This window comes from Topomyia yanbarensis, chromosome 2 (genome assembly GCF_030247195.1).
Source record: "Topomyia yanbarensis strain Yona2022 chromosome 2, ASM3024719v1, whole genome shotgun sequence".
NCBI lineage: Eukaryota > Metazoa > Arthropoda > Insecta > Diptera > Culicidae > Topomyia > Topomyia yanbarensis.
In genome coordinates, this window is record NC_080671.1 from 320,140,988 (window position 1) to 320,157,970 (window position 16,983).

Here is a 16,983-nt window from a genome sequence, read left to right on the forward strand (position 1 = left end):
AACCACAAAGAGAAAAAAGTGGGGCAAGGTGGGACTTTTTATATGTAGACATTGGAAATAAGGAAAAATATATAATTCGCATGAAAAAGTTTGCTTGAGTAGTTTTGAGTAATCTTAAAAATATGTAAATATTTTCTTGTTTTTGAATTCAAATATAATATTTCGGATTTAGAAAAAAAAAAATATAAAGTAATTCATAAAGTAATTTTGTTCCAATGCCTGATGTATCTCGTGCTTTCTGCAGTTTGTCAAATTGTAGTTCAGGTGAGGAACATTTCGTACATTTGACAATTTTTAGAATATATGAACTTGTTCTTATTATTGTTATTTGTCTTATAGTTTATTTAACATAACATTAAACTAGCTCTTGACGCCTACAACGATTAGAGTTTGAACTAGTCGCACACAAAATTTCAGCAGCCGCCGCACATTGAGTAATGATTGCGGAATCCGGAAACTGGCTGTTGATCGTAGAAATACATCAATTTCACCTAACTTAAATGTCTGTAGATAAAAAGCCCCATCTTGCCCCACTTTTTTCTCTTCGTTATTATAAAGTTAAAAGTCTCTACTAAACACAAACAAAATTTCAGCTGCCGCCATCTGCCGCTTCGTGGGTTATTAAAATTTTTGTGGGTCATATTTTTTCAATATTTATGGTGAAAACACCCTTTTAAATGTCATGATAACATTTATCACTCTTTGCAACTTCTTTAAATATTGTATGTTTTCGAAGATTTAGTAATAATCAAAATTTTCCAGAGATTTATTCATAAAAAATTCAAAAATTAATTTTTTTTAATGTTTTTTTAAATGTCATGTGTCTACATAGGTTATAGAGTATAAGTATGTTTGGTATATATGTTCAGCATATCATACCAAACAACTTTACCGAAGAACACTTTTTGATATGACGTCTGTGTCAATAGATAAAACTGATCTAGATCAGTTTCTACTTATCTAGATCAAAAGTTGTTATCAAAGTTGTCAAAATAATGCTTATTTTTATCCACGATACTTTGCTGAACACACCAATCGTCAAAGATACATACCCAGGGCGCTAGAGGTTTTGAGCGTCGAAAGTAGCACTCTGCCCCACTGTGCGGCGTTGATCGGCGCGCAAGTATTTGAAAAAAATATTGCGAAATTCTAAGTCGGATGCTGTGTCATCTTGACACGAGCCAGTTTTGACATTTCTATAACCGAAGGTAACGAGAAAAAGGAGCTCAAATTATGACAATGCTTAGAATTAGATTTATAGAACTCAATTTAACATTATTCTTGAAAATAATAAAACTCTCAGCAAAATTACGACATGCAACGATGCAGAAAAAGCTAACAGTCAGCAGAAAACATTACGTGTATACGCAATCACTAGAAATGCATGCTACATCCGTAGCATGTCAATTTTGAATTAGCTGAAGTTATAACATCATATAACATATAAATCGTCTTATCATGCTGATATGTGATAACTGTCTGAAATATAGTTTCTGGTACAATATTATATGAGGAATATTTGGATTCGATATTATCCACATAGATCAACGAGTCTTGTTCATCAATTTCCTAAACATATACGTTCTCGCTAGACACTAGAATGTCTCGAAGGCTATTGACAATTTCATTTGTAGTAGAATACGATCAACGTTTCAATACAGGAGTTCATATTAAAACTTTTTCGCTGTAATCATTTCCCAGCTATTGCACTAACCGAAATAACTAGATTGTTGCACTATCTGAACAAAAATAGGGTCTATTTCGTATCTAAATCCGTAAATAGATTACTTTAAATAACAAATTTTGTAAAAATAGTTAAATTCTGCGTTTCGTGTTTTGTAATCGTCAGATGTGGAAGTACCAGCAGCAGCAAGCAAAAGTAAAGGTGTTAAGAAGACGCATCATTACTTAGTAGTAACTGTCGCAATGTGCGAAATTTGTCCTTGGAGAACGCCTAAACTATTGTCCCTTTAGTAAATAACAAACGGTCCTAACCAGGACCATCCAATCATTCTAGTAAGAATAATAACATAAATATTCGTTTTGGGGTTCATTTGATGTCGTCATTTACATCAAGTAAATTTTTCTAAGTAAACCTAGTTGAAAGTAGTTTCCTTTTAATCACTAAAAAGTCCCAGCTCTGTGCTACCGTTTTATTAGAGACAATAGTATTCTATCTTGCTCGCAATAGTCACTATTTTGACAACAATTACGTACGCCAGTTTTGCAGTAATAATCCCAGCAATATCTACTAGAATCGTGGGGCGCCCAACTCTTTGATCTAAATTAGGTTGAATTTATATTACTGGATGGATAACGTAAACGACTTGTTAAAATGGACCGTCATAATGGCACATAAAAGCTGTATAACAGATGCCATTTGAAATGTCAGAAGACTGCAGTATTTCATCTGTTGCCATCAAAAGCCCTTTTCTTAGAATCTAAATAGGAAATAGAGACTGCATCAATCGAATTTACGGCCTAAAGTGTGTTCTGCTTTATTTTGTTTCAGTCTCTAAACCGGCCTGCTTCAATATCTTTTAAAGATTTTGCCGAACTATAGATATTCGCGCGTTCCATTTCAAACCTCTGTTAATTACAACATTGTGTGAAGCCGATTTCAATTTTCACCAGTATCAATTACAACGGAAAACCATTTATCCACGAACCGAATGTGACCGCCTCAAATCTACAAAAGTTTACTGTTTGAAATTTCTAGGGATGAAAGCGGATATATCGCTCAAGGCTTCACACAAAATTTTTGATCTTGTGTTTCTCCAATAAAACCATATTCAAGAATAAGTACCTACATTTGGGTACAACATTTTTGTTTATGTTTGATCCACGCGAAAAGCATACTATTTTTTTAAATGAATTTTAATGACGCTCCTGCAAAAAACCGACCAATCTTGTGTCAAATGGTTCCAAATCTCGACTTAAACCCTAAATCATGGTGTCTCGGTAGCATGAACCAAGTATAACAAAAACTGCTTGCAGCGGCGGCCCACATATCTAATTCATAATATAAAACGACTGAAAATGACTCTCCTCGTTTTAAGGGAATTGCCTGGTCTAGAAAGCAAAAACAGATTTTGCGACGGGAAAGGGTAAGAAAACATTTAGTTTTATAAAATACTAGCTAATACCCGTCGCGCGTTGCTGCGACTTTCATCGAAATAGGAGGAAAATACAATTTGTTCTGAAGCGCCATCTAGCGGGCAGATAATCCCTTACCAATAGCACACAAACACGCTCCATAACAAACGCCTATTACGTATAAAGTTTTATGGCAATCGGTTAAGCCGTTTGGGAGTCCATAAATCATATACATACAAACATTGACTTTTATATATGGCCTGCGTTAAGCCAAACCGAACTGAGCGCCATAATTTTTTCTAGTATTTTTCATGTTAAAATGCATTTTGAGATACCTTACTATTAACGTAGCAAGTTAATGAACACTTATTTGTGTTCCCAAAAGATGTGGGCGACTAGTGCTATGTTGGATGCGATAGCGTTTTTAGAGCATGTATTTAAAAATGGCGCTTGGTCCTCTTTGACTTAACGCAGGCCATATATAGATAGGCACATTTTTATTCTTTTTTCAATTTTAAACTTTAAGGCATTTGTTAACGTAACGGGTCAAAGAAACAGATAATGTTTTCCTATTGAGAGACAAATTTCTGCTTGTTCAGCAATACAACCTTTTGTGTGATAAATTAAATTAAAACAATTATCCACTTCAACCATCATTTTCACTATACGCGGAATCGTTTCGATTTGACTAAAAAGCTTTCTGACAACTCTAATGAACAATCATTCATAGGTCACCCGTTACGCACAAAATGGCACCATGGGTGCATCGAGTTTTTATAGAACTATTGCCAAGGGTGTTATGCATAGAGCGGCCGAAAAAAGAGGACGAACCATCCGATATCGAAGACCAACCGCCCGAAGTGCTGACGGACGTGTTCCAGGTGCCACCGGATGTGGAGAAGTACGTCGGCTACTGCGGGAAGGATTTCAGTACGGATTTTGATATTCCTGGTGAGTGCTCGACAGAAAAAAAAATTCAATCGCAGATTTTCGAATTTTGTTGCTAATGTTTTCTCTTCTAATTAAATTCATCGGTTTTGTCAACAGCACTGCCACCATCAAGGTTCGATGTAGCTGCATCGGGTGGCGTTGGGCCATGTTTTGGCGAGCCACCACTACCAGCACTGCCATTACCAGGTGGAGATGATGATCTCTTCAGTCCAACCAGCAACGGTGACATGAGTCCGAACTGTTGCGGAGATCTGAGCCCGACCTTCGAGAAGCCCATGCTGCGCGAGATGGAGAAGACGATAGAGGCTTCGCGATTCGTTGCTCAACACGTTAGGAATAAGGATAAATTTGAGAGTGTAAGTCGCATTACAAATTCTGTTTCTCACCAATTTATTCCAGATTCATACCGGGATCAATGCCGAAAGCAATTCCAATAACAGAGCTTCCGATTAAATTCAATTTTCTTTGCTTGCTATATCCTGTAATGCTCCTTTTATTGCGTTTTCTACAGTGCCCAGAGCGTGACAAAACCACGCCAGTCAGTAAAATATTTCTTTTTTTCAGCAGAACGAAAAGCCCACCCGTCTTTCGCCCACCGCCTAGCGGGTCGCAAAATTCATTACGTTTTGATGAAACGAGAAGAAGCCCATCAGTGCAACAACGTGACCCCTTCCCTGCCATACCCGATTTCATATTCAATTAGGCATTCAATTTATCACCCCTTTTATAAAAGATAAACTCGACTTGCCATTATTGACATAGGACACGCCATTTTACGAAGTAAGCCTATGGGTTCGGAGGATGGTTCATTAACGGCCACAACCGGGTCAGTGACAAATGAAGTGCAAATAATCTCGCTGGTAAATTTGAGAGCAGGTTCGACAAGCCCGGTAGGCCAATGAATAGAGAGTTTCAATGGCTCTAGAAGAAAATCGGAGGAAATTTTTGTGAATAATTGAAGTGGCATAATTAGTAATTACATATTCATGCGGATGAACCAATGGCTAATTTCTGTAATACTCGTTTGGCATATTATCACGTATGGGTACATCATGATTCTGGTTGTTTTAAGCTCGCCAGTAACGAACTAGAAACCTTTACATACAAAGAAAAGCTGTACAATCACTTCCAAAATCTGGTTTCCGATCAGGGCTCAAGGGGCCGTGTAATATTCCATTCGCTTCAGTTGGTCGATTTTTTGCATATGGTCGGTGTTAAGTCAGACCGGACTAAGTTGCAAAACATAAAAAAATGAGAAAATGATAGTACTGGATAAAGCATTTCGTCAGCTACATCCGACTTTTGTCAGATTTTAAATATGTAACAATAAACAAGAATTATTGCAAAAAAATTATTTCCAATTATAATGTAAAGGAAAACTTTAAACTCGTTTTTCTCGAAATCAAGATTTTGTCACTTAGTCCGGTCTGACTTAATACCGACCATATGTGATTAGGTGTGTTAAATAATGTCAGGAAATTTGCACAAGTTGAAGAGCGCGGTAATACAATAACTGTATATAAATTCGCATATAAACTTATTCCATCATATTGTCAACATAATACAAAACATATTAAAATGGGTTTAAAATTACTTAGATTTATCTGTCGAGATCACTAATGACCACCTAAGTCCAGCTTTGATGAGAACCTTGCTCTCGAGTTTTGTTATGTCGCCTCATTCGCGTATTTTTTCGGGTTAGAACAATCTCTAACTCTATATGCGGGGTTGGTAATGGAACCCAGGTGAGCTGCGTACACGGTAATTGATTTATCAACTACGCTATGCCTGTTGCTACTCTTGGGTTAATATCACAGTTAATTTAAAATGAACGACACAATACTTCCATTAACTGCGATTGAATTTCATTCAGTTCGGAAAATTTGTACCTGGAGTCACGGGTTGGTTACGGATTAGACTTATGGTTCCAGAAATACGGGTAGGTGGAGATGATGTTCGGCCACATGAAATTCTAGTATACAATCTGAAGTCATGCACATGAAATTTGACAATTGGATTTGCATTTTTGATTTTATATAACTTTCAAATTCCTGAAACGTCTAGATTTCATGTATTCTCAAAAAATAATTCTTAGACGAAAATCGATTTGCTGGAACTTCGATACCATTAGCATTATTACCGCATTTGCAATATTGAGCGTGTTTAAAAAAAAAAAAATAAACAAATGTCTCCAATCACCAGTTTTATTATTGAACATTCCTTCCAAAGGAGTCATCCCCATTTTCATCAACAAACCGTAAATTTTTAATTACTAACTGTATGTTCAAAATATTTGTAATTAAGGGGTTACATACGTTTTTGTGCGAAAAATGCCAAGAAATTTTGACTTTACGTAAAGGCATAAAGCAATGATTTCATTACATCAATCTTATAGTATTTTGGTAGTACATTTTTAAGTGAAATAAACAAGTATAAGTTTATAAAAAAATATTTAAATTGGCGGAGTTGTGGCTTTTCCCCCGAAACCCTTTTTTATTTAAGAGGTTTGCGGTGATCATGATTGAAGACCAATGGATCAACTAAAATCCCAAGATTCAAAAAATTGCAATAGTATTCCTCGTACCTTAACGATTAGTTGAATAAATAATATTTTTCCTGCATTCAGGAACGTTTTTCCTACAAAAATGCTGCTTTAAGCTCCAAAAATTGTATTTCAAAATTATCATCTGCAAAACAAAAATGTATGCATAAAATCGTTAAGGTGGTTTTTCAAAGAATTGTGATCACGGAAAAGCCATTTTTGGGAAAACGACATTTCGAGATAATCGAGTTTAAAATTTCAAGTTACGTCTAGGTAGACGAAGCACGCTTGGAAGCGCGGTAACTTTCGTTCATTTTTTTGGATTTCTATAAAAATTTGGGAAAACTTTCTCAAGGAGTTGTACTTTCAGATAAAGTAATAAAAAAAATCAAAGTACTCAAAACGAAAGTTAATTTGTTGCACAATTTTGAAGGCAAGACAACAATGGATCTTTTGTGTAATGTTAGGATCGCTTTATACATTCACCACGAAAAAAAATCAGTCACACAGAGCCACTCATATGAGCGTTCCAATAGTAGACGTCCAACAATTTCCAAATCGAGGAGCGCCGCGGCGAACACGATAACTTTCGATAAAATAGTCTGATACGGGAAATTCAATAAGTTTTGTAAAGCTTAGACTTATTTATATGTTACTATGTGTTAATTGCCACAAGGTTCTACTGTATCGATTTTGTTGGCTATTTTCGGCAAATTTGAGACTAAGAGAAACGAAAGCAATGAAATTGAAAGACGGAAAGGTATTCTAGAGCGAACCAGTTATAAACTTAGAACGGAAAACTAGGACTAGGCAGGCTCATATAGACATTTTACCGGCGTCGGCGTTAAAACATGATGATGAGTTATGTTCTACCATGGACTATGCGGTAGACTTGGGTGCAACGTCCAACTCCTACTTAGCAGAAGGCAAAGAATTCTTCACATTTCCTTTCGATTATGTTCATATGAGCCTGCCTAGTCCTAGTTTTCCATTCAAAGTTTATAACTGATTCGCTCTAGAATACCTATCCGTCTTTCAATTTCATTGCTTTCGTTTCTCTTAGTCTCACATTTGCCGAAAATAGCCAACAAAATCGATACAGCAAAGCTTAGACTTGTGCTGCCCATAAAAGCATAAGAGTCCAATATGGATTTTTGTCGAAAATGGGTTATCTGTTGGATTGTATTCTGTATCACAACTGAATCACAACGCACAAATAAAATTACCAGGTTTGTTTAAAAAATATCGAAAAAATACTATACCATGGTTGGCTCAATGAAAATGTAAATCTTGAGCAGCGTTTTTCTCGGCTTGATGTTTTTCAATATGGGACTCTTATGCTTTTATGGGCAGTGTAGTTAGTCTATGAGCCACAAAAAGTAGAAAAAAGATCGAGTTTCGAACAATAGTTTCATGAAAACCAAAAAAAAAATCATATTTTACTGTAAAATTCTTCAAAATAATAGGGAAAAAAATATTTTTTCAGTTTCCTATGGTTGATTGACAGGCTAAGCATATTGGGCATCCTCATAAAAAATCAAGTCAATACGTTGATTAATTTTTGAGTTATCGTGTTCTCCAATTTAAAAAACGCAGTTTCGAGAAAAATACCTTTAAAGGGTGTCCCACATCAAATTGCATCTCGAAAAAAAACGCTGTAAACGCTTGTTTTCACTGTATTTTTATCGCTGTCAGTTATTCGAAAATTGTTGCCGATAGTTTAAAATCTGCGTGTGTTATAGCAAATACGCGCGTGGAATGCATTGCTGATTAAAACAAAAGAGGTTCAGCGTGGCCACGGAGATAGCAGGAGACCTTTCTAGAGGTTCAATACTAACAATTAAGCGGATAAAAAAGAAGTCGATTATTTTTGCCCTCTACACCCCCTTAATCCGTAACAGACCAACAAGAGTACCATGATGCCCGCAAAACTGAAATGCTCATAACTACGACATTTTTAACCAATTTGGACAGTTGGATGTTTTGTGTTCAGGAACTCGTATTCTTCTGTGAAAAAGAATTGGATGAATTCATCTGGTTTTTGGGAATTTGGATTCTCGGAGGAATTTTCCAGTATTGGGATATAATTTGCGATTTTTAACAGAATACTGGCAATATTTTTATCGAAATTCTTGGCATTGCCTTGGAAGACTGTACCTCATGGTTTTGTAACCATTCAGTAATCTAAACCCGAAATGGACACTCCAGAGCAGGTCCCCGCGGTGCCGTAAATGGCCGTTCCGAGATGAAATTGCCATATGTTCCATCACGATAATTAACAGACTTCTGAGACAATTTCCAGAATGTTGATACCTATAATACTAGAAGTTCAGTAAAATTTATTAATCATATTCTAGTACTGGAACATGCTTCCGGAAATTCCGATTACCGAGAATCAGATGCATTCATCTGGTTTATTTTTACAGATTCTAAAAATGTATGATTTTCTAAATCCAAAACAAGTATTCAAATCGTTTGAAATATGCCTTAGTTATGATCTTTTTAATTGACAGGTACTCGGGTGGCCTTGTCGGCCTGTGTTGGACACACAACGGTTTAATTAGCCAAACCCGTGCTGCAACAGATCCGCCCAATTTAAGTTCGAATAGGAAACCACACCATAGCGATGCACCGTACAGTGTTACAAGATGATTTGAAAAAAAACTATTGTTTTTCAAAAAACGTCCAATATCGCAGAAAATACTCGAAATAAGAAAAATTATGCCATAATAAAATTTATGTATTTTGACGAGGGAAGTAACTTCGTAGAATATACCAAACCCGTAGGAATGACAATTGAAGATATTTAAAAAAATGTTTCTGGCGGTCTTCCAAAGATAACAAGCTAGAACTTCTCAAGCATTTTAAGAAGAGACTTCGCACAAATATTCGTGTAGGTAATCGACACCACTTTCCAAAGAGGTTACCTTATTTATTATACCGAATAAAAAAATTATATGAGGATTATTCACGCAAATCATAGCAGCAAATAACATATCTTGCTATTTTTGATGAGTTGTCCGAAAATATTATTGACGGAAACTCAGCCCTTTACAGGTTAATAACCAATCATCGTTTGAAATCACCAAATTACTTTGAAAATACACGAAACAAGCCATCGTTGTAATATATAAAGTTGTTCATTTTGATAATTCAGACCTTTCTACGGAACATGCCGAACTAGTCAGAAATATATTTAACTCTTTCATGCCCAACTTTTTTCCAGTGCACGTAGGATTTCAAAACTATTTTTTCTTGAAAACGGAGGGGTCAAGCAACACGAAAAGCCATTTTTCATAGAGATTGGTGCTTTCCTCGCAGTGCTAGAAGCTGCTCAATTTTTACCTTTCAATGCTCAATACAATTCTCCTAGAATATTTACAATAGTCCACTTACGTGGAAAACGTAGCCAAAGGCACTTTAAATTGATAAGTTTTATCAGTTTTCAATAATATTGAACGATAACGAAGATATATGAAAAATAAAACATTTTTCGTCGTCAACGTAAACTGTCCCTGGCAGCACTGCTTTATTGGAATCCAATCAGACTAATTGCAATAACTTCAGTTCTAGAGCTGGTCCTTGTAACTGTTAGTACTCAAATGAAAGGCAATAGTAAGGTTTTGTTAGCCTTAGTTGTTTTTGTGAGCAAATCTTGCCTCAATTAAAAATTATGGCTGTTTAAAAACGTTGTTGTTCACAAACAACATGGGCATGAAGGGGTTAAATAGTTATATTAATGAATTTGCTTCGCAGGGATCATCCACAACCAACCAACAATAATGTTAAAGATAAAGAATGTATGTCTTCAGCAAAGTTGTTGGCAAAAGCTTGCTCAATAACTTTGCTGAAGACATAAATTTAATACATGCACTTGCAAGAAAGTTGGCAAATATTTGTCACTTTCAGGGAGATAAAACATTAAAATACTAACACCTGTAACGGAAGGTAAAACGGACCGACGACTGGTTACAGTCTTCATTCATGCGCCAGGCAAGCTTTAGTCTTGCCGTGAAGGAGCTAGTTATGACGCAAAAAGATCATCCCGTGCCCGGCTGGGAGATTTCAGGGCGAGTTCTTGTTCACGACAACCAAATTCGACCGAAACATCAGCGAACGAGTGACCAAAACAAATTGTTTCAACCTACAGGGTGGACTGGTTAACGCTGCGGGATTCCCTCTCCAGAGCCTATTCTACCGATACCAAACCGAGAATGAAAAAAACCCACCCAACATCCAGATCAGATGAGTAATTTAAACTTTTTTCTTTGATTCGGCCATATATCGCATATACTAAACACCTAGGTTTCATTTGTATAATCTTTCTTAATGCTATGGTTAGTATTTTTTTTGTTGGAGACGAACCACTGCGACCACTGGTTACTATATACATTAATTTGTTGCCCTTATATTTCCATCTGTGCCCCCTCGGCGTTCTCTGCTTCCTTCGGCGGTCGAGTGCAATTGCAGCTGCAGCCTGCAGGCGTGTTCCCGTTGACGCGTTTCACTTTCCTGACTTTACTGCCCTCTGTCAGCACGCTCAATTCCCTTCCCGATTCACACACCCGCGTTAGGTTCGTAGACTGGTGGTGAAATTGTACCTATCGATGGCGACATTTATGACGATTTCCCCAACCGCTGTCAGTTCATACATTTTGACAGCAGTTGGGGTTAGAAACTGACTCAGTTTTGCTTCAAACGAAAACCACATTAGTTGCCGTGTGACGTCACTAGACGAAAAGCGACGACGGGGTACAGGGAGCTGCCCACGCTACAGAACTTTATTTTTGAATTTGATTCTAAACGCCATTTTAATCAAAATACTTATAACAAAAAATTTCTGAAATGTAGTAGTTCTCGAGATATTTTAAATTTTGTTTTAGCAACCCAATTATTTTGTTTTATTACGACCTTTTCAGAAGTTATTCGCGTTTCTCCATCAACAACAACTAGTGTTTCGTAAGGCCCATAACATTTCCTATAACTTTCCGATTGACATCAAGGCGATATTGTAAACCGTTTGAAAGCTATACAAAAACAATCAAAATTTGATTCAACCATAGGATCTGATGATTAAACTATCTAGTTGAATTATATTTTGGTTGTTTTTGGATAGCTTTCAAATGGTTTACAATATCGCCTTGATGTCAATGGGAAAGTTATAGGAAATGTTATGGGCCTTATTCTTGTTGATGGAGAAACGCAAATAACTTCTGCAAAGGTCGTAATAAAACAAAATGACTGTGTTGCTAAAACAAAATTTAAAATATCTCGAGAACTACCACATTTCAGAATTTTTTTGTTAAAAGCATTTTGATTTAAAATGGCGTTTTGAATCATATTCAAAAATAAAATTGTGCTTTTGACTGCAAATAGTATGAATTATAAAAATTTGTCAAAAGTTGTTGTTAGGAAAACTTTTTTATTAAAAGCTTCTCCATGATCCAAATACACTGAAAAAGCTTCTTTTATGTCTTTAAAACGATAAACATTACACTTTTCACAATTTATGATGGGGTAACGCGAATAACTTTTAAAAAGGACATAATTACATGAATTAAATGTTTTTGTTGGAGCAAAATTCCAAATATCTCGAAAACTGTCGCATTTTGGAAGATATTTGTTAAATGCATTTTGATTTAAAATGATACTTAGAATTATATTCTTTAATAAAATTACAGTTTTGTATGTCAATTAGTATGAAATTTAAAAACATGCATAAAGTTATTGTTAGAAAAAATTTTTTGCTTATAATTTCTCCATCATGAAACCACATTCAAAATGTCCTTTCTCTTTAGATTTTTGTTGACAAATAAAAAAATTAGAAAAAATAGGTTTTTTGCAATTTAAATTTTTATCACAAATTTTTGTTTTTGTAAAAAATGACACAACATTTTATTCAGTGTATATTTTTTTCCGTGCAGAAGTATTCATTACTTGTAACTCGTTCTCAGATAGTTTTACTGTATAAAATAGTGTATTCAAACTAAATTATTGCACGTAGAAGCGTTTACGCCCTTTTAATAATTTACGCTTGAGCCAAAATAATCTTATTAACTGTGGACAATGTTTAGTCTTCCATGCCGGTGAACCTGTAATGTTTTATCGGAATCTAAGATGGTCCGCCACGATTTTAGAGATTTTCGGACGGACCTTCGTGGAATTCCTCAGTTTCGTCGTTTGTGTTCTAGGATGGTACCTTAGTTTGAATGAAATAATTCAAACAATTTCCAAAATTAGGATTCGGGTAACTAATTTATGAACGGTCTAAGTTACCTTTTACCAGCCAAACGCTCTAATTGGTTATGGCTATGATCGCTTGCTGATTGTTTTTTGGTGGTCTTGTTGGCTTCTGCCTGATCCAGAATATTTTTTTTAGGTGACCTATGGCGGATTTCAGGAAAATGTGGCTTACTTGGTTACAAAATGGCCGATTGGCGGTGAATAGTAGCCTTGGTTGGTTCCTACAATTTTGATCGTAGATCTTCCTCTTTTTCACCATTCACAATTTTTATCATTTTCTCCTAGTTTTACTCCTACTTACACTTCTCTTATTTCACAGTTACTTCCTCCACTTTCTTTACTTTTCTGTTTCAACGATCTTCTGACTAACTTTTCCTGATCCTTCCTTGTCTATGGTCAAGATTGTAAGAGTCGACTTCTTCTCTATTGGGCTTCAAAACCCCCATTGGTTATCCGATTTAACTCGATATCATTCGTTCGACTTCGGAGGCCCACATCCGCTTACGAACGTCGTCGAAAGTCGCGGAGTTGTCTCTACCTGGCGCCTTGCAGCCGCAGGCTAAAATTCGAGACCCGGAACGCGAAAGCGCAATTATGAAAACTATAATTCTAATTCTGATCAGTTTATAATTAATTCTGTAACCTCGTTACACACCCTATGAATGTCTGCTGGTCGATCGTTGTGTCTGCAAACCTCTGCTTGCTATTCAAAACGGCAATGTTATTTTTACACGCGTCGAAACCTTGATTTGGATACCAATTCTCAGTAATGTAATCAGGCGTGTATCCTATTTTAGTAATTCTATGCTAAGACAATTCGTAATGTGATTTTGAAACCAGATCTCGAAAGTTAACGCACGTCACGTCATACCTTCGATAAGATATTCGAAGCCGTACGACTTTCAACTTCAACTTGGAGCTTCAGAGGGCAATGCGTTGGTCTCATAGTCGTCGTATGTTTGATCTCATCCAGGAAGGATTCTTAGTAGTCAGCAGCCTCGTAACACTAGCCATGTCATTGCTCTATTTAACGAGACAAATGGGCAAAATATTGAGTTCAGCGTAACACACGATCAGCTTAGCCCAGTAAACGTCCCGTTATTTTATATTTCAATTTTTTTTTTTCAGTAAGACTCAACCGCAAATCTTTTATCAATTCGTTTATTTAGCATGGCCCATAGCGATAGCATGACATATATTTTCAACTAGCTAATACCCATCGCGCGTTGCTGCGACACTCTGCGAAATAGGAGGAAAACACAATTTGTTCCAAAGCGCCATCTGGCGGGCAGATAATCTCCAACTAATAGCACACAAACACGCCCCATACCAAATACCTACTGTGTGCAAATTTTTACGGAAATCGGTTAAGCCGTTTGGGAGTCTATAAATCATATACATACAAACTTTGACTTTTATATTTGTATTTGTATTTGTATATATTTACACCAACAGGCCCCTTGGCCCCAATGGTGACTCCTTATAGACTATTTACATCAATTTACGTTCAACAAAACTTCACGGTATAACAGATAATTTGCAATTACAATTTTAACATTTAAAGACTTTAAAATACCAACATGACAATATCCACATCATATTTCACATATTGCATAAATTAAATAAAACATTTTTTCACATTTTAATTTCACTCTGTCTGATGCCGCAATCCTTCCGAATTGTGATATGAAGTCTATGCAGGTCCAGGTTTCCACGTTGTGTTAATACGGTTTTCAAATTCCCTACATCGGATGTTACGAGGCCAAGTCGTAGCTTTCAGAGCAACCGATTTCCACTTGTTGTTGAGCCTTACTCTGAATGACGCGTAGTCAATGGTGTCGCATGATTTCCAGACAGGCACAAGTTTTTTAACCTCAACTGTTTCACTCGAACTAAGGCCAAGTCGTTGGGAGACTAAAGAACTAACTTCGCCTTCGCTTACGTGGGGTTCAATGTTTGATAGGTACAGAGCGAATTCCATATTGTCCTCCCAAGAACGGCTCCGCGGCGGCATAAAAACTGAAGCTATCCGACTTCCATCGCTTGATGTGTTTTGAAAATTGACGGAAGAGACTGGAGTTGAGTGATGATCACACATTTGCTTATTGGGAATTATTTGAAATAGGGTGTTCTGAATCTCTTCAATTTTTGTTTTCATGAGCGCTATATCCTTCTCCATGCATGATGATGGAAGTTTCAATTCCGGTGGAACAAACAGTGAAGCAGTTAAAGATTCGTTGAAAGACTCCAAGCAATCATCACACAACCAAATTATATTTTTGGTAAGAGCATCGAGTTTTGCCTCATTCAATCCAACGCATTTGGCATGGAATCGTTCACTGCAGCTTCCTCCACACATAGTAAACAAGTCCGCTTTGCAGTCGATCGCCGTATAGCATTTTTTGCATTCCATTCTCCACTGCTAAGGGTAATAACAATTGGAAGCTAATAGCAAGAGAACAATGGCTCCTCGGCAGTTGTAAGTTGTATCAAAACTGTTGTAGAAATTATCGCACAAAACACTTTTTTTATACTTATTTGATCACCACCAATTCACCACAAAGTTTAGACGTTTTAAATTAACACTTTAGTCTACGGATAAGGCGTACTTGTCGTATAACATTCGATACAAACGGAGAGCAGAAAGTACAACAGCCGACGCGGGAGATGTTGTAACAGCCGATATATAGATATATAAAACAGATAAATAAAAAGCATTATTGATTATTTGTTGGACCTTGTGCACGTGATTTTATATTGCGTGCGGGGACTTTCTTTCACGGCTGGGAAACAGTTGTATCTTTGGGGTTTTTTACATCTCACATGTCTCACGTCGAGGTCTTCATAGTTAAAAACGGAAGCAATTGCACATGAGCAACATAAACCCGTCGTCACTGTTATTAACGTCCTCGCCGATAGTGCTAACAGTTGATTTTGGGGTGCTGGATGCTCTTTTGCAGTTTTCATTATAGCTTGAACAATTGTCGCTAATTTGGCAAACGTTTGTAGTTCAGGTACTTGTATGGAAAACTTTGTTTGGATTCTTTTATCGTAGATGAGTCGGCAGTTTGCAGAGGTGCAATCTCCTCTCTATTTGTATCGCTGTTTTGCACAAACATGGTCCATGTAGGGTGACCATACGTCCTGGTTTCCTAGGACATGTCCTGGTTTTGCATTGACTGTTTTGGTGTCCTAGTAAGTCGAGGAAAATGCTTTATTTGTCCTGGTTTTTCTCCTGTAAGCCTAATATATTTCTATTTATTCAGTCTTCGCTTTTCACTATGCTCCAGATCGCACTTACGACCGACCGGAACCATAACTGCAACGTATACTCATCCTCAATCGGAATGCGACAAAACAAAACTTAATACAGTCGAATCTGCCACTTGTACCTTCCTATGGTTTCTTTTAATCTCTCAAGAGTGCCCCGTCAACATCGATGAAACAATGCTTACCAGCGCTTCTTTTCGGCTTAAATCGTCTTTCAATCCGGGCCCGAAGAATTCCCTTTGGTACCTCTGAAAAGACACATCGATGTTTTGGTGTTTCTGCTTGTACTAATGTTAGGACCAAGATACCCATTTATATCGACAATGTTAAGATGGATATGCGTCTGCACGATCTACACCTGGTTACTATTAATAAATTTATTACAACCATCATGTCGGAATACGTAACGGTGGAATCCTTTAAGTTTGAAGCCTTGAGAAATTTTTTCTAGATATTTCCAACGGTGTTCGTTTCGTGAGAATGCGAGTGACGGAACCTATTCCTTCGTATCTGAATTTTTGATTTAAAGCAAAACGCGTGATCAAATCTCGAATCACGCAGTGCACGAATGAAGGACAGACTCCTGCGTGCCCTACGTTGTTACAGAAGAAGACACACTACGAGAAACCATGTGCACAATCCTCTAACGAAACAATATCAATTTCAAGCATACAGCCCTTTATCAACATCAACTAAATCACGCACAGCGTGTCCGATCATTGTGATGCACCTACTACTTCCTAATCAACTGCAAGCATCACCGATAGTAAAGTAAATAACAAAGAATACGGATACGCGATTGTGACCCGTAGGCCCCAACTCAACTCAATCAGGTAATCGTGAAAGCCCAAGCAACAAGAGGCAATGAAGTAAATGGATCT

The 16,983-nt window shown here is 36.8% G+C and overlaps 1 protein-coding gene across 3 annotated transcripts in view; it reads left to right on the forward strand.

The window, feature by feature from the left end:
* The window catches only part of LOC131683743 (acetylcholine receptor subunit alpha-like 1), a 343,079-nt gene that overhangs the window by 305,901 nt on the left and 20,195 nt on the right, over nt 1-16,983 (forward strand). For all 3 annotated transcript variants that reach the window (XR_009304555.1, XM_058966001.1, XM_058966000.1), the window contains 2 exons: nt 3,827-4,047; nt 4,144-4,403. Coding sequence is in view for 2 of the 3 variants with exons in the window: in XM_058966001.1 (XP_058821984.1) it covers nt 3,827-4,047; nt 4,144-4,403 (481 nt within the window). In the remaining variant the exon portion in view is untranslated. The remainder of the gene's footprint in view (nt 1-3,826; nt 4,048-4,143; nt 4,404-16,983) is intronic.